Source organism: Ochlerotatus camptorhynchus, unplaced genomic scaffold (genome assembly GCF_037179485.1).
Source record: "Ochlerotatus camptorhynchus isolate MF236.1 unplaced genomic scaffold, CSIRO-AGI_Acam_v1.1 ptg000622l, whole genome shotgun sequence".
Classification (NCBI taxonomy): Eukaryota; Metazoa; Arthropoda; class Insecta; order Diptera; family Culicidae; genus Ochlerotatus; species Ochlerotatus camptorhynchus.
The window spans coordinates 33985-52368 of NW_027041101.1; the positions used below are offsets into that span (position 1 = coordinate 33985).

An 18384-nucleotide genomic window follows, 5' to 3' on the forward strand; every position below is an offset into this window, starting at 1 on the left:
GATTGAGATCTAGAAATCACCGACTACTAGGATGTCATCTAAGTAAAATTTGCAATTGACTTTTTTTTTGTATAAATATGATTTTGATTATTGAATAACTTGTTGGTTTATGTTTGCTATCATTCACCACGTCAGTTAACTATTGCAGCAGTACTTTATGGTTTGTACAAAGGTGGGGAAAATAAATTCATTTAAACTCGTTTTTTAATCATAAATGCTTATTTTAACAAAATCCTTTTTTATCTAAATTTACACTTTTTCCTTCGATGTGACACAAGTACTTTGATTTTCAAGAGTGATTTGAGGATCAATCAAATCATCTACATTGGATATAGATAGTCCACTTCTGAGACGATGATTTTTGAACTGATTTTTAGTTGTTGAGGTTATGTTCAGTTTGAAATTTCCTTAACCGAACATTACCCTATTATGAAGGAAATCCATTTTCGTCTTAATACACACACACAACGTTTCGTATGATACAGAAAGATTCCACTACACTACCATGTAAATAGAAGGTAATTGTTCGTAAGTCATATTTACGCCGAAGGTTTACTGTTCTTATACTGTTTGCCGCTCTTCCGGGTTGCAACCGAGTCTTGTGAGCCGGAACTGAAACCACCTGTTGGTTTTCGATCGGTTGTTGTCGGTTGAACGGTGTTTTTGTAGGTGTAGGTGTGTATGTGTAGAAGGTCGAAGAAACAAGTTGACCAAAAATAGAAGACGAAAAATACCACAGAAAAAAAAGGGAAAAGTAGTCACTTATAATGCACGTAAATGAAACTATTTGCTAAGAAAGCGAAAAACTAACTCGTACTAATCAGTCTATTGATGAAGCCATATTATGAAAGCGTATGGTACCGTAACGTAAAGCAAAGTGAGAAAGAATGTGTTGTTAATATATTAGTGGACATACGTACATAAAATAGCAAACTGCGCACATTTAACAATGTTCCATAGATTTCCAGAAATTTTTCAGATCTTTGAATTGTTTAATTGCTTAAAGAACAAAATATACAAAAGTTTCAGATAAATTTGCTGGGATAAGTAGTGACCTTGGCATTAGCATTACTGGGAAGACAACACTGGCGACTCAAGCATTCTTATACAAACACTAAAAGATAGACACAATTTCCCCATCTATTGGTCAACGGTTGAAGCTCCGAACGCATTTGATAGCAAAGACGCCAACCTCAAAAGAGAGATTTGTAGATTAGCTAATTTTACTTCCAGTGGTTTCACCTTTACTCGAGCGCAGCGCCACTGTTGTTTTCAGTCTTCTTATTATGTTCTCTTTCTTTACAGGTATATTGTAACATACATTTCAAATACCGGTTAAATCTACTGGAGCTCTGCAGAAGTCAATAGCTTAAAATGCTTCGAATGTTGTCGCAATTCCTAGCAAATTCAGTGCATGTCAAGAAGCGACGCCGGTGGTGCTCTTTTAGCGTGATTACCTCTCACCCCAGCAGGCCTGGGTTCAATCCCCGTTGGCGCCGCCTGGATGTTCTGAGGCATAACATCTCATAACAGGGAAGTAAAGCCGTGTGTCCCCGGTTCATGAGTTGATGGGTCGATAGGTAGGATCCAAGTGTGAGAGCTGCCTCCCTGGCGTCGGTAGCATTGGTGATCAGCACGGAAAACAAAATCGACGGAAAACAAATCAAGGGAAAAAAAGTGTATGTCAAGTGGTAATCAACTCTGCACACTGTGCCGAAGCACAGCATGGCACGGCACGCTAGGACACACGTTGACAATTAGGACACAAACATTATAGTATAAAACGGCATCACTGTCGAGAGTTGACGTTTTGCCAATCGTTGCTAAGGTTGACTAATTTGTTTACTCCATTGGGCTTCACAATGCACACTGGGCCAGAAATGCAATAATTTGTTACTCCATTGGGCTTTACAATGCACACTGGACCAGAAATGCACTCGACAGTGATGCCGTTTTATACTATAATGTTTGTGTCCTACTTGTCAACGTGCGCCCTTGCATTTCTGGTAAACACCTGTGCTGAAGAAGTCAAGTCTTCAAAACGCCATTTCAATGCATTAAAAAAAAGTTATAGAATTTATACGTGCTCCACTAAAATGATAAAATCTCAAAAACACCAAAATATACCTCTCTCAAATTTTGATATTTTGTTTATCGAGTATTGCTTAATTTTTGCTGAATATGTCAGGTTGCGAATTTTTGCGCTTTGGGAGATATTAAAGTTCAAAAATTGTTGTTTTTTTCGGTTTTTCAACAATATCTTTAAAATTTGAAGCTAAAAACCAGTATGTTTCTCTACAAAAGTTATTTATTTAATGCATTTTCATAAGAGAAAAATATAACAGTATATGGTTGTCAGCAAAAGAATCGAAACAGAAAGAAAAAAACATATTTTCAACATTTTTTTAACTCCATATAACTCGGAACCAGTAGGCTGTGGAAGTTTTACATCTTCAAAAGAGTTGTTTATTTTGTCAAGGCAAACAACTTTGCCCAAGACATGAAGTCTCCAAAACGTCAGCGAAAGAAGTTAGATTGTGGCGCCATCTTTGCGGAAGAGTTTTGAAATATTTTTTGTCAATAGATGGTCCTTATTATGATGAGAAACTTTACCGAAGACAAATAAAGGGTGATACGGTCAAAATTTGGTCAATATCAACTTGACGTATTTCTTTCAATTTTGCATTTAAAAAACCTGAACACCCCTCATTTTGAAGGTGTGTGTGTGTAGAATGTTGCTCCTATTTTGATTTTGGAATTCACTCTTCAATTGTCAAAATGCCGTCCAAGCAAGAAGAGCAGCGTATCAAAATTTTGCTCGCGCATCGCGAAAATCCGAGCTACTCGCACGCAAAGTTGGCAAAATCGCTAAAAGTTGCCAAATCAACCGTTACAAATGTAAATAAAGTGTTTGGGGAACGTTTGTCGACAGCCAGGAAGTCTGGATCGGGGGGAAATCGAAAACCGGAAGCCGCTGAGACGACAAAGAGAGTTGCCGGTAGTTTCAAGCGAAACCCTAACCTCTCTCTCCGAGATGCCGCAAATAAGCTGGGTGTATCGTCTACAACCGTGCATCGAGCCAAAAAACGAGCCGGACTATCGACTTACAAGAAGGTAGTGACTCCAAATCGCGATGATAAACAAAATACGACGGCCAAAGCGCGATCCCGGAGGCTGTACACGACGATGCTGACGAAGTTTGACTGCGTGGTAATGGACGACGAAACCTACGTCAAAGCCGACTACAAGCAGCTTCCGGGACAGGAGTTTTATACGGCAAAAGGAAGGGGAAAGGTAGCAGATGTTTATCTGGTTTGGCAAGCCATCTGTACCTGTGGCTTGAAAAGCAGCATTTTCATAGCTTCCGGGACTGTCAACCAAGAAATTTACGTGAAAGAGTGTTTGAATAAACGTCTGCTGCCTTTCCTGAAGAAACACGGTTGTTCCGTACTGTTTTGGCCGGATTTGGCATCTTGCCATTACGGTAAAAAGGCCATGGAGTGGTACGCCGCCAACAACGTGCAGGTGGTTCCCAAGGACAAGAACCCTCCCAACACGCCAGAGCTCCGCCCAATTGAGAAATACTGGGCTATTGTCAAGCGGAACCTAAAGAAGACCAAAAAAACTGCTAAGGGCGAGCAGCAGTTCAAGGCAAACTGGCTTTCTGCGGCGAAGAAGGTGGACAAGGTGGCTGTACAAAATCTGATGGCAGGGGTCAAGCGTAAGGCCCGGCAATTCGGATTTGGAAAAGCGGAAGCCTAACTGAATATTTTTCCTGAATTTTATACTAATTGAACTTGAAAAAGAAATTTAATTTGATTTTTTAAATAAACGATTTCACCGATTTACACGCGTTTTCCCTTGACCAAATTTTGACCGTATCACCCTTTAGTCGCGTAAATGCTTCGTTTCAGGGTTATTAATTTTGCTCCGCTAGATTGCATTTCTGGCCCAGTGTGCAATGGGTTCGTGAATCGTGCCTTGCCACTTTATTTTATGCACCATGAATCTTCTCAAAACCAACAAATCTCATCCGATTCGTCAATAACAGCTTCTATTCAGGGCTCATGTAAACATTATGATCGGTAGAGAAGGTCTTGTCGATACGGCAAAGAAGGCCGAAATGGGTTACCTCCAGTGACGGTTGGTCAAATAACTAGAAGATGTGGTCGTCGTCCAATACGGTATGGAATGCGAACGACGAAAATCTTCGGAACGACGACAAAATTGTAAAACAATAAGTAAATAATAAAGAAAAAAAAAGTTCAGCAAGGGTCTTCCGTGATGAATTTTTTTCTCACTTTTCCCCTGTGTTTTCCTCAGATATTATTACCAGTAATAGGTTTGCATTGGATATGGACATGAATGGGAAATCCAAAAGACTATATATGGATGTCCATAGAAGTCTCTGTACTGCTGGAGGATGTCGATACGCCAAACTCAAATATTCCATCACATCTGGACCTATGTACAGTTGCCTTAGCGCAATAGTATAGGATTAATAGGAACAGATCAATTCAATTCCATTCCTTTACTTGAGTCCGACATCAAGCACATACCCATCATCAACGATCCGGGTCATTTTGCAGATGCCTCTCTGTCATCATCCTTCTGTTGAACTGGTTTGTCTCAAGAGGCCCCGATGTGATGAGTGGCCTACCGATCAGTTCTTGTAAGGTCAGTAAGGCCTTGCTCAATCTCTAAAATTAGATTCGCGTTGGAGGGGGTTTCGGTGGGGTCAACTGTTCCCGCATAACGACATTAAGCAACTTGTTGTTCGGCGATGAGTAACGATAACTACAAGGATGGTTCGCAAACCATTTCCGAAGTAGTGGGGGGATATTATTTGTTCGACGATGTTGTTCCTAAGGCGGGATTGAACTTCCCCCGTTCGAGTTCTGATTTTGATTTTGTCGGGGAACATTTAACAGGCAGCTGGAGGAAATTTCGTCCACCATCAATCAGGCTACACCTTCGTTTCTGCACACGTTTCTTTTGGATGGGTCGAAAGAGCTGGAACACCGTATAGGTTGGATGGCATCGAGTTCCTCTTCCACTGCTCATTCCGCTCACGTTCAAATGAGAATGAAGCGTAATGTTTGTCAGAAACCATAAGAGAAATTGAAAATGAGGATTACCAAACTCATGAGAGGCTGGAAAATTACTGGGATAATGCGTACCACCGGTACTTCGCGTACTTGAAGGTTATAAAATAGACCCGTCACGCAAGTGAAAGTGGTCTTTAGCCTCTTGCCCAGTAGCTCCTATCCCTTCCTCCCCGGTGGGAACTTTGGTCGTATGCTGACAGGGAAGGGGGAGCTGCATCCTTTTCGGAGGATGTGGCTTACAAAACCCGAGCGTCTGTTCTCCATGTTAGAGGCGGCTCAAACAGCGTCTGACTGGCATCCAGCGGCTGAATACGAAATGCTTCTCCCCGAAAGCTATACCCAAAATGGCAGTCCCATCACGGCGGATAGGAGGCCTTAGACCAACCACCTACTGTCTCCGAAACCTTCAAATTGTTACCGAAACCTATAGTGAAGGATTACGAACTGATTTTATGGCAACGACTTTTAGCGCTAAACAACGGACAAGAATTGGAACATGGAATGTACTGACGCTAGCCCAACAGGGTAAACTGGCACAAGTCGCCAGTGAGGCCCGCCGTATGAAGCTAGAAATCCTAGGACTTAGTGAAGTCCGCTGGCCGAACTTTGGAGAACACAAGTTGCCTTCGGGACAGGTACTTTTATATTCTGGTATGCGAGGTGAAAACGCTCCGCGACATCGTGGAGTTGGCTTTCTGCTTAGCGCCCAAGCACAGGCTGCGCTCATCAAATGAGAACCTATCAATGAGAGAATAATCGTTGCCAGATTCAGAACACGGGTTCGAAACCTTACCATAATCCAATGTTATGCGCTAACCGATGCTGCCGAATTATTTAGAGGACAAAGTGAACTTTTACAGTCAACTGAATGCTGTCGTGGATAAGACTCCAAGAGGTGATATCAAGATCTACACAGGCGACTTCAATGCGAAGATCGGCTCCGACAACTCGGACTATGAACGCATTATGGAACGCCATGGTCTCGGAGATATGAGCGAGAACGGCGAGCTGTTTGCAGAGTTTTGTGGCAACAACGACATGGTGATCGGGGGTTCGCTCGTCCCCCATCGCCTAGTGCATAAAGTCACATGGTTCTCCCGTGATGGATATACAGAGAACCAAATCGACCACATCTGCATCAGCCGAAAATCGAAAGGGAGCCTTCTTGATGTTAGGAATAAACGCAGCGCTGACATCGCGTCTAACCATCATCTCCTGGTCGGTGAGATGCGCCTACGCATTGCACGGATTCAACGGCGGGAGGAGAGACTCGGGCGGCGATTCAACACACGCCGACTGGAAGATCCAGCAGTGAAGAGATCGTTCGTCGAAGAGCTCGACGCTCGCGCAGCTAACAGAGAAGCAAAAGCCGCGATAGAGCGAGCAAGGACCCGAGGAGCCAAGAACGAGGCCCGTCAGCGGTATTCGACTCTAGAGAGGGAAGTTAAGCGTTCCTGTATCCGGGACAAACGAGCGTGGGTGAACTCCCTGGCTGATGAAGGGGAGAAAGCCGCAGCAACTGGCAATGTCCGCCTCCTCTATGATGTTTCACGACGCCTGAGCGTGGCAAGGAAGAACCCAAGGATGCCTGTGAAAGACGCGACTGGACAGTTGCTCACCGACCCCACTGACCAGTTGAAACGTTGGTTTGAGCACTTTGAACAACTTCTCGAAGTTTCAACGGTCAATCCGCCAAGGGTGAGGCGCGTTACTCGCGTCAACACTGAAGCTCCATCATTGCAGGAGATAGAAGCAGCCATCCGAAGCATGAAGTCCAACAACGCCCCGGGGGTCTATCGCATATCAGCAGAGATGCTCAAAGCTGACCCCATACTATCCTCACAAATGTTGCATCCACTATTCGTCAATATCTGGGACACCGTGACTTTTCCGGCCGACTGGATGCAGGGCATCTTAGTGAAGGTCCCAAAGAAGGGGGATCTGACTGTGTGTGACAATTGGCGAGGCATCATGTTACTGTGTATTGTTCTCAAAGTTCTGTGCAAAGTTATCCTGAATCGGATACAGGAGAAGATTGACGCGACTCTCCGACGGCAGCAGGCAGGATTTCGTGCCGGAAGATCTTGTGTGGACCATATTGTCACGCTCCGCATCATCCTGGAGCAGGTCAATAAATTCCAAGAGTCCCTTTATTTGGTATTCATTCACTACGAAAAAGCTTTCGACCGTCTCAATCACGAGAATCTGTGGGGCGCCCTGAGACGCAAGGAAGTCCCGGATAAAATCGTCAACCTCATCGAAGCGCAGTATGAGGCTTTCACGTGCAGAGTTCTGCATAACGAAGCCTTGTCCGACCCTATCCGGGTAGTCGCTGGTGTGAGACAAGGATGTATACTATCACCGCTACTGTTTCTCATCGTAATCGACGAGATCATGGTAGGTGCAATTGACCGTGTACCGAACCGTGGGCTGCTTTGGCAGCCTATCACGATGGAGCATCTCAACGACTTCGATTTGGCTGATGATGTTGCTCTACTAGCACAACGGCGCTCTGATATGCAGAGCAAGCTCAATGACCTAGCCGAACGCTCCTCTGCGGCGGGTCTCACCATCAACGTCAACAAGTTCCAATTTCACGGTAGCTGGACAGGCAGTGGAGAAAGTCGAAAGCTTCCAATATCTTGGCAGCCAAATAGCGTCGGACGGCGGCACCAAGAGCGACATAGGTGCACGGATTAAGAAGGCGAGGGCTGCTTTTGCCAGTTTGCGAAATGTATGGAGAGCGAATCAGATCAGTCGACGCACCAAAATCCGAATTTTTAACTCGAACGTGAAGTCTGTGCTGTTATACGCCTATGAAACATGGTGTGTATCAGCGGAGAACACTCAGAAGCTGCAGGTGTTCATCAACCGATGCCTGCGGTACATAATTCGTGCCTGGTGGCCCCACAATTGGATCTTAAATTCCGAGCTTCATCGTTTGTGCCATCAGAAGCCGATAGAGACAGAAATTCGTGAACGGAAGTGGAGGTGGGCCGGCCACACACTACGACGGAGCGGAAACGAAATCTGCAAGCAAGCACTGGACTGGAATCCAGCAGGACATCGCAGCAGAGGCAGACCCAGAGGCTCGTGGCGGCGGAGCCCAAACAGTGAAATTAAGAACGTTGACCGAAATTTGGCTTGGGCACAGGTCAAGGCCAAACCTAGTAATCGCCCAGAATGGAAATCTTTCACAAAGGCCCTTTGCGCCCCTGGAGGTGCGCAGGATCGTTAAGTAAGTAAGTAAACTCATGAGATATTGACACCTTGATTGGTACCTACATTTAGGGATGTGATTTAGGTCTACTTCGGTCACTTCCGGGGTCATAGAAAACAGTTTAAAATTTAGATCATGGAGATATTTTAAAGATTTTCGTACTTAGAGAAAAATTCGAGATACTAGGTTTTAGATTGTAGAAAACATATTAAACAATGCTTTCACCTGTTGTTGAAACCGGCAGCACCTCTTGGTGTTGATCAAGCAATCGCGTACAGTCGGTTAGAAGCTATTGTTTCGGTGCGATTGGTTTGTTACGAAAATACGGCAAACTTTAGCGTGTCGTCCGGCAGAAACTCAACAGATCCAGTAATATTTTTGCAAATTTTCGTTACCATTATGAGGTTAAACAAAAATTTCGGTTTTCTGAGCAATTCACTAAAAGGATTTACGTCGCATTGTTATCTCACGGCAGACTAAGCCGAATCGATCAATAGTGTTAAAAATTGAATACACTATGAAATTGACAAAACTTGAACTTGAAAACATTCGAGATCCAGGTTATGGAAAACTTCGCGATCTCGAACATTGAAATCAATCAAGGGTCAAGATTGAAACTTATGAAAAAAATCCCAGGACCGGAAAAAATCGACATCTCGGACCTGGAATAAGACAACTCAGCTGCATTTGTCTTAAATATTTGCTTTTTATCTTCTATGAGGACAAGTTTGAAGAATACAAAATAAAGTGTCAGCACGAAAAGCTCTATCAAAACTTTCAAAAGTATAAACAGTTTATGAAAATGTTCATTGGCATTTAAAAATTCTGAATATATTTTCGTCTTTTTGTTTGCCTCTTGTCCACTAGGAATTAGAAAGTGAGCAATATCTTCAAAAGTACCAAGACACCTTCGGATGGATTGTTTTAAATATCGGCCTAGATTTTCTTCCCAACACATTTGAAGTGGTAGGGTTTAGATTATGCGTCCAAAGCTTTAAGAAAATCAGTTTAAAATTCTGAAAGTGAGTGCATGAAATTGCCAAAAGTTTTATGCACCTCAGCACCTGCAGAGTCCTCAAGGGGGACCTTGATCACGGTTTCTACTAAATCTACTGGACATGATCGGTAATTATTGGTGCCGGACAAAATCGCAAGATCCCCCAAGCGCAAAAGGGCGATCCTACACGTCGTTGGTCTAACCGAAATGAGTTGATTTAACTAAGCAACCGGATCAGTGTACTACCAAAGAGAAAATCAAAGCGAAATAAGGGTTGAAAAATGTGTTCAACTAATTCTTAAATTCAACACAAGAAGCAACCAATTAAATGAAAAGTAGCGCGGAGTGGTTAGTAAGCGAAATGAGTGTTGGCTATTGACGAATGCAAAGCAGGGAGAGAAGTGTGGGTTTCTTTTGTACACATGTAGACCGATTTGTTAGATCGTTTTAATGTCTCGTCCGTAAATCTTTATTAGTTCTAATATATTTACCGTCATCGTTCAATACTGTCCTACAACGGTCCAATGACGTTGATGATGATTATTAGCTAGTGTTTATGTAAATTGGTAGTCTAGTCTCCTTTTACACGTTTTCAAACTACACCACAAGTGGACCCTGCACTAATGAAAGTGATGCAAATGAAGACGTGCTTGTACGTATGTAGATTGGTAATGTATTAAGCGTTGAAGATGAATTGGTTGGTTGGTGAAAGAAGGCAGGCGCAGGCAATGTGGACCCTGTTGTTGCATGTGCACTTCAACAATTCATCTAACTAAGCGCGTAAAAAATTAACAACGAAAAAAAAAACTAAGGGTTAAGTGAATTGAATAACGTTCAGGTTCTTTCTAGGGTAGCAGGGCAGCCGAAAGCGAAATCCAATTCACAAGTTTTCTCTACCACTCATCGAATTCGTCATCGGAGTATTGATTGCTACTACCTTGATATTTTTTATTCCTAGGATCCTGAATGGGCGGGGAAGTTGTCCTCATGCCGGGTGGCGAAAATGCTTTCGGATATCCACCGGCGCCACCGCTTCGATCAACTCCACCTCCGCTGCCACTCGTGCGCCCGTCGCGTTCCCGTACATCCCGGTCTCGATCCCGGAGGTCGTGGTCCCGATCCGAGCGGTGGTGATCACGCTCCCGATCGTAATTGGAACGCCGCGAATGGGGCGGAGGAGACGGCGGAGGACTAAAATCGGTTTCCGTTTCGTAGTTGGACATCACAGAGTAATCGTAGCGACTGTCCGGAGAGTACCGGCCTCGTTCTGGGGTGTACCGATCGCGGCTATCGATCAGACTAGGACTGTATCGGTTAGGCGGAGGAGGGGACATAAGGCGACCAAGGGGAGCGGGACGCATCTCTCCCGGACCCGGCGGAGGCATGAACGGGGGCATGAAGGGAGGTGCAAACGGAGGAGGCATGAACGGAGGCGGAGGCAGTCCCATCATGGGAGGAGCATTGGGGGATTCTACTCGGATGGGTGATGGGGCAGTAAGGTTCATGTCTGCCGGAGGAACTACATTTGGCATGAGACCATCTAGAATGTGGGAGGTTTAGGTTGGGATTATTTTGTAGTTGATGGATAAATTGAATTTGCTTACCGGATACTGAGTTATTGACAGAGGCATCCCCGAGGGCGGTGAGTTTACGCCGCAGTGCGCTGGATTCGTTGCGGGATTCCTCGAGACGGCGTTCGGCTTGGCGGGCCGCTAGCCAGGCATCGTGTGATCGTGTCTCCAGCGCCGTGTACTGTGCTTTGTGGGCAGTGGCTTGAGCTTCGATTTCGGCGCGCAGCTTATCGTTTTGGGATCTGAATGAGAAGGATGGAAAATAGGGATAAGTCTGAAGGCGCTAGAAAACGACGTTTAAAGTAATTTTTTTTCGTTTGGCACATTGACCCATTTTTCACAACCTACGAAATTACCACCAGCAACACTACTACCCAAGTAACAATTTCTGTTTTATAATAATAATTGGCCCAGCAATGTCATCGACATTGGAACGGAAGACAAAATACATTAGAGAAGAGGTTCAATAGAAGATAGTGTTAACCTCCCACAGGGCTCACTGGTGACCGCCGATAATGACACCAGTAGAGAAAATCAAAAACGCATTTTGGCAATATAGGGCTGATAGGGCTTCGTTTTCTGAGCACAACGATATTTCTGTCATCTCGATTTTTAAATCAAGATTTAAAGCAAAATAATCACTTCACGGTTTGACACGCTCCCATACAAAGTACCACCGAAGGGCGCCAAGATGGTGATTTTTGTTAATGTTATCACAATTATTTAAAATATTTCCAGTTCTTCAGTTAAACAATAAATTCTTTTGAAATTCTCATCAAAATTCTATTGAATAATCAACCATTTCATTCGACAGCCATTACTCGTATTCATCGGACGTGTGCTCTTTCTGATCTGCTTAATTTGGTGAAATATTGTAGCTTAAATGAGTGTAGTTCGTAAAACACACTTGTTGTTGACTTCAGTGTCGTTCCAGTTCGTCCCAATGCGGGAAAAGTGCAAAAATTCTTCGAGAACAATATTAAGCTTCAATATTCGGACGATAGATGCATTCAGTTTCATAACGTCCGAAATTATGTTTTTATTGAGATGATAGACAATGAAGTTGTCTTGCTCTATGAAAAGAATTATGAACACGCGTTTTTCTGTACGAAGAGTGAGTTTAAAGTCCTGGTATATGTGGATTGTGAAGCAGTGACCGTTCGAGTGCATGACCTTCCTCTGGCATGGCCACAAGCCACTGTTATGAACCACATGGCAAAGTACGGGACAGTGATTTCCAGTCGACATGAGAAATGGAAGCACTACTTCCCAGGATTCTTGAGCGGTGTTCGAGTTTTGCGAATGCGACTCGAAAGCGCCATTCCATCATGCATCACGGTCGACAACGAAACAACGTTGGTAACGTACGACAAGCAACCAAAAACGGCCGCCATTGTGGCCGAGCAGCACATCCTAAACATAAATGTTTGGATGTTGCCACATCGAACAATAGCACCGCTCCAGCAGCTCCACCAACCGAGGGGGTATTCAGTCTCGCTGATTTCCCGTCGATGGATATCGAACAAAACCAGCCAACGACGTCGGGTCAATCATCTCCTGCTTTCACCGGGTTCTCAGCAGAAGAACAATAGCGAAACACCGACAATCAATCCGAGGATCATCAAACTTCAAACGTTGAAAGCAACGACGAAAACTCTAGCACCAGCTCATCAAACGCAACAAAGGATTTCATTGGAAATACCAACAAACGCCGGTTGCCGAAGCACAAGGAGAACGAAAAAAAGAAAGTTCGTGCTGATCAGTGCACCCAGAAGACTGGTCAGCATACAGATCGTTTAGATGAAAATAATGCAACTTATCAAATAGGGGGTAATACCACCGACAAACCGACATGACACTTAATTCTGACTTATGCCCGAAAATCGTAAACGGTCGATTTAAATGTGCAGTGATCCGATCTGTCAAAACCATAGGATTTTTTGATCTAGATAAAAATAATTTGTCCAGAATAGATCAGACACGAACCAATTCATAAGTTTTGCATGCGGTTTCATGGCTTAGCTAAATATTTTCCGCGAACATGGAGCTAGATGCCAGTAGTGTGCTTTGGTCAGAAATTTTACTGTTTTTGCTATGGTCACACCGACAAACCGACATGAAACTTAAACTTAACTCTTGATCGAGAATCCATAACAGCGGATTCAAATGTGCAGCGATCCCATCGGTCAAAACCATAGAAGTTTTTATCTAGATAAAAATAATTAGACCGGAATAGATTAGACCACGAACCGTTGCATGCGTGTTCGTGGCTAGGATACCGAGCAGCGAACACGGCGACGTGGCTAGGATACACATTTTCGCGAACACGGTGGCAGATGTCAGTTTTGTGCTTTGATCAGAAATTTGATGGTACTTTGTATGGTCATTCATGTCGGTTTGTCGGTGATAATATGTTTTATTTGAAAAATAAAAGCGGGAAGGGATCTAATTGTAAATAATGGTCATCGGCCCAAGCAATGCCTAATAGGCGCATGCTATTTCTAAACAACCCAAATTTGAGTAGGATCTACTCATATTCGTCAAAAGTAGGGCTACCCAAAATTGAGTAAACAAAGTTGGGACTGACAAGATGACGAATAGACAACATCGATCTGAATCCGGAAGATGTTGCTCATTTGTCATCTTGTCAGTTACAACTTGGTTTACTCAATTTTGGGTAGCCCTACTTTTGACGGATATGAGTAGATCCTACACAAATTTGGGTTGTTTAGAAATAGCGTGCGAGGGGGCTTTATAAATAAACGCAATAAAAAAAATAAAAAAAAAATCAACATTTTTTCCAATGGTCAGAATCTAGTCCCAGAATTTTGAAGGATTTTCTTAGCTCACAATCTTTTAAAAATCTCTAAGTCGTTGATCTCGATTTTTTTTTTCGAGGATCTCAGATTATTTTTCAAGTCCATGATCCCTTAAACAATTTCTAAGTTCAATCTCTAACTTCCCAAACTTCGGATTATTGCCTCATTCAGCTCAATAGCGTTTTGCCTAGATTTTTAGACTGATTTTAGAATTATGACACTTTAAAAAAAACTTTCCAGAGCTCGAACTGGGGACTTACTTTAGCTGTTGAATCTCGTCCTGCATCAATCGGATCCTCTCGACAGTGCTGGTTGTTTCTCCCTGCTGTTGCATCCACATGGCTTCCTTGATGCTTAATTCCCTGCGAAAAGTCAATCAATCAATCAATCATGAAATTTCCCACGGAAAATGGCTGCAGTTTAGCTTACTTTTGCAATTGCGTTTCCTTGTCTTTAAAGTACGACGACAGTACCTCCAGGCGAGTTTCAGCTTCCAGCTTATCCTTTTCGGCCTGACTGAATTCCTTCTTCAAGGACGAAATCTCCTCGTTGATGATCTTAACATGATCGTCCAACAGTTGTCGGGCAACCTGTGAAAAACGTCACGTGTCAGATCAACATTTACAACTCTATTGAAATAACCTTACAATCTCCCCCTGCAATTGGTCCTGTAGGTTGAGTTTGTCCTTACTCAGAACCGCTACCTGTGCCTTCAATTCAGCCGAAACGATCAGCCCATCGACGGTCCCACCAGTATTGCCCCGCTTAATATCTTTGATGCAATCTTCCAGTGCTTCCACTTTTGCTTCGGCAGAATTCAAAGCCTTCTTTCCCTCCTCCCACTTCGCTTGGTAAGTTTTGACCTCCTTGTTCAGTTTAGCGATTTCAGCGTTCATTTCTTTTCTGAACGTCTCCAGATGTGAACTCTGGCCATTCTTGATATTGTTCAGCTCGATCTCCATGTTGTTCTTCTCCAGTTTAATATCGTTCAACGCTTGCTGCAGGTCTTCCATGTCCTGTTGGAACTTGGCAGACTGATTGCCGAGGGTAATCTGGAGTTCACTGTTCTCGCGACTCTTGTCAGCCAAGGTCGTGTTCATCGAAAGGATCGTTTGCTGTTGTTCGTTCAGTTGCCTCTGTAGTTCATCCACCGTCAAGGCAATCGAATCACTTCCACTTTGATTTAACAGTTCAGCGACCATTTTGTTCAGCTCCAGTCCAGCTTCGGCGGCATTCTCCAGCTCCTTTTCCAGGGAAGCGATCTGTTCCTGCAGTTCGAGTTTGGCCTGCTCTGCATCTTCCAGTTCGTGACGGAGGGCGATCACCATATCGTTCGAACCGAATGAATTGTTTTCGATGCTGATCAGTTTGTGTTTCGTTTCGGACAGGTCGCTCTTGAGCATGGCATTCTCCTTGTGCGATGCCATCAAATCCCGTTCGACCATGTTCAACTACGAAAGGAAGGTTGTCAAATTATAGCTAAGGTGATATTGTAGCATTCTTACCTTATATATAAGCGGCTTCTCTTTGCGGTTCTTGTTGATCAAATAGTGACCTAGAGAGAACACGATCAACGTGAAGGATGTTATACCCAGAAGCAAGATCAAGTCACTCAACTTGATTAGTTCAACAATGAACATCTTCGCATAATCCGTTTCCTCTTCCTCCTGATTGTCCACGAAGGAGGATGACATCGTCTCATCCTGCAGAGGCTCCTGCTGCTCTTCCATAACGTTGGCACTATCTTTCACCATCGAATGGTGGAATCCATTGGCGTGCTGGTGCTGAGGGGAGGGCTGCGCAGGATTCGGCTGAGGGCAGGACTGCTGATCGCAGTATCCGTCTTCAGGAGCAACCGGAGCAACTGAAAAGCACGGAACACAATTGCGTCGTAATCAACGTCAGATAAATGTTGCAAAAATCGAAAGTCAAGTCGACACTACTCGCAACGAAAATAAGTAGGTAGCGATCACAATAATAAGATGCTATAAATATTTTTGGTTTGTTCTTTTTCAAATGTCATCCGTCTGAGGTGCAAAACGAAACGCGCTTTGCAGCAAGATGTGTGCGAGTGTAAAGTGAAGTGAAGAAAATGTTTGTTTTGCATTCAAGTGCATACTGAAGAGGCGCAAAAATTATTTACAATAAATTACAGAACCTTAAATAATATTCCAATCAATACAAATCCCACCGATGATTATATTCACCTTTTTCCTGCTCACCGTGATGTTGAACCGTTTCTTCGTTGGATGTGGAATCCGGTTCCTTCTCCAGAGGCTTCCGATCCGGAAGTTCTTCCAACGACTCTTGCCCAATTCCCCCGATGAACGGTAACTCGTGTTCATGTTTCTCCGGTTCCAGTTGGTTCCCATTTACTTCCACCTGATTATTATGATGATGGTGATCGTGACCGTGATGATGATGGTGATCGTGGCCGTGATGATGATGGTGATGATGGCTATGCGACAGGAGACTGCCCAGGCCTCCTCTCAGTAATCCATGTGGTGGTTGAGGTAATGCAGATTCCGGAGTTAGGGTAGCTTCATCAATCACATTTTGATTGGTGCTTGCTGCGGTTGAGGCCTCCGGGATTAGCTCAGGTTCCTCCGTCACAGGAATTTCCTCCCTCAGATCAACAACAGCTACGGGAGGGGTTGTTTCTTCGGCGACTTGAGCAGTAGTAGGAGCTTCAACCGGTTCACTTGTTTGTGTGGGCTGCTCCACTACAGAACTTGTAGTCGTAATTTCCACAACTTCGGTTGGTGGAACTGCAGGTTTCTCAGCTACAGGAGCTTCCGTTACCGTTGGTTCGACTGTGGATGTATTCTCGGGAGAGGCGATACTTTCTTCAGTCGCTGGAGGATCTGCTGTTTCGGAACTATCTTGACTTTCTTCCACAACTTCTCCAGATTCTTCACCTTGATTTAAATTTTCCACTATGTTTCCTTTTGCTTCTTCTAAAACTTCACTAGGTCGTTCCACCGGTTGCTCTGTAGAACTGCCCACCTCTTGATCGGCAGTTTCACTTTCAGCTTCATCTTCACCTTCATCGCCCTCGTCTTCAACTTCTTCCTCGTCATCTTCACCTTCTTCGTCTTCTTCTTCTAGTACCGCTTTGGTTTCTTTTTCTTCAGTCGGATTCGTTTCTACTGTTTCCTTATTCGTCGTTGGAAGACCTGTTGGTTCCTGATTGATAGTACTCCCCGTAGGTATGACCTCTAAATCTGGGGTTTTTTCCTCAACCAGCGCCGGTTCTTGTTCGATCGTTGGTTTTTCCGTTAACTGAACATTGTTAATCGTTGTTCCATCAATCACGTTCTGCTCGGTAGTAGACGATGGATCGATTTGCGCTTGCAGCTCTACATCCGGAATCTCAATCCTATCCTTCGTTCGCACCAGAATCTCACTCTCCCGGACGAATTTCGTGCTGGCCAATCCTATTTTGCCATCCGCCTTTTGCACCAGAAAGTCTCTATCCTTTCCGAAATTCCTCCCTAGAATCAGCAGCTTTTCACCTTGGGCCAGATTGACTTTCTGCCCGCCACCGCCCATGTAGCGCAACGTTACGTACCCTTTGGCAATCGGAGCTGAAAACAAACAACACCGTAATGTAACAAAACTGCACTCAAGCATAACAGAGCTTCCCCTCCAGCAAGGGAGACACCTGTCCCAGTTTTCACCCACTCTTCCAACGTCGGCACCGCAAGCAGATAGCGGTCGCACTTTTTGCGACCCGCACTGTTGGTCGAGTTGAAGGAAAGTGCCAACCGAGAAAGTACTCAATCTGGATCAGAGAGGAAAACACCCATAGAATCGCACTTACTCTTGCAATCCTTATCGCCGCATTCTTTCGAACTACTTCCGGCTACGGTTAACACTAAAACTAAACAGGAAATATGTACAAAACAAGCAAAATTTAAGTTTTTCATGATTTTTCTCGCTGCTTATTATAAAGCCACATCACTCCTTTCAACACACACAAACTGTCTAAATTCGTCTGCTGCGGAGAGCTGTCAAAGTCGGTCTTCTTTCCAAGCTGGCGGGGGGTTGGCGAATGTATATGCGGATGAAAAAATATGTCTAATCGATCGTAGAAAGGTTTAAAATATTATAATTTGTGATATTACAGTTGTTCTGTAATTATAAAAAGTGACCTATAGTTATTTCAAGCATTGTGTAGTAAAAAACAACATATTTTTAACCTTTAGAAAATATTGTTTCCACTATTATACGACCCCTCGATGAAACCATATTTAAATTGCAATGCAATTACTGCTCACATCTCTAAACTTTTAGATACCCGAGTAGAAGAAGTAAAACGCGGTACGGATTTAAACCAAATTTTAAATTGGGTTAACAATTGTTTAGGGGTATAGAGACTTTCACGCCTGGTTGTATTGGTGCGCTGTGTGAAACTGTGGTAGTGAAAAACCGAGGAAAATACATAATAAACAGTTGTCAAACTCATTTTGACAGAACGAATTACATACATTTTGAGGTTAACCCGAGCAATATAATAAACAACTATACACGGCGATCAGCTGGGTGATATGCCGCCATGTTATTGAAACCAACATCTGAAACGTCACAATTCAAGTCTGAACTGCAAAAATGGCGTGACTGAACTGTCTTATTTTTATCAAATGAAATTATTTTCCCTTTTATGCCA

At 43.7% G+C, this 18384-nt stretch overlaps 1 protein-coding gene across 1 annotated transcript; it reads right to left on the reverse strand.

Moving 5' to 3' along the window:
* Positions 1-82: 82 nt before the first annotated feature.
* On the reverse strand, positions 83-17698 carry LOC135714150 (transport and Golgi organization protein 1-like). Its single transcript, XM_065237439.1, has 9 exons — positions 17539-17698; positions 15923-17302; positions 15221-15579; positions 14363-15166; positions 14145-14305; positions 13976-14077; positions 10930-11138; positions 10263-10865; positions 83-622 (listed from the first exon to the last, which is right to left on the reverse strand). The coding sequence occupies exons 1-9, from the start codon at positions 17642-17644 to the stop codon at positions 540-542; spliced, it is 3807 nt and encodes a 1268-aa protein (XP_065093511.1). The 5' UTR covers positions 17645-17698; the 3' UTR covers positions 83-539.
* Between the last annotated feature and the right edge of the window lie 686 nt (positions 17699-18384).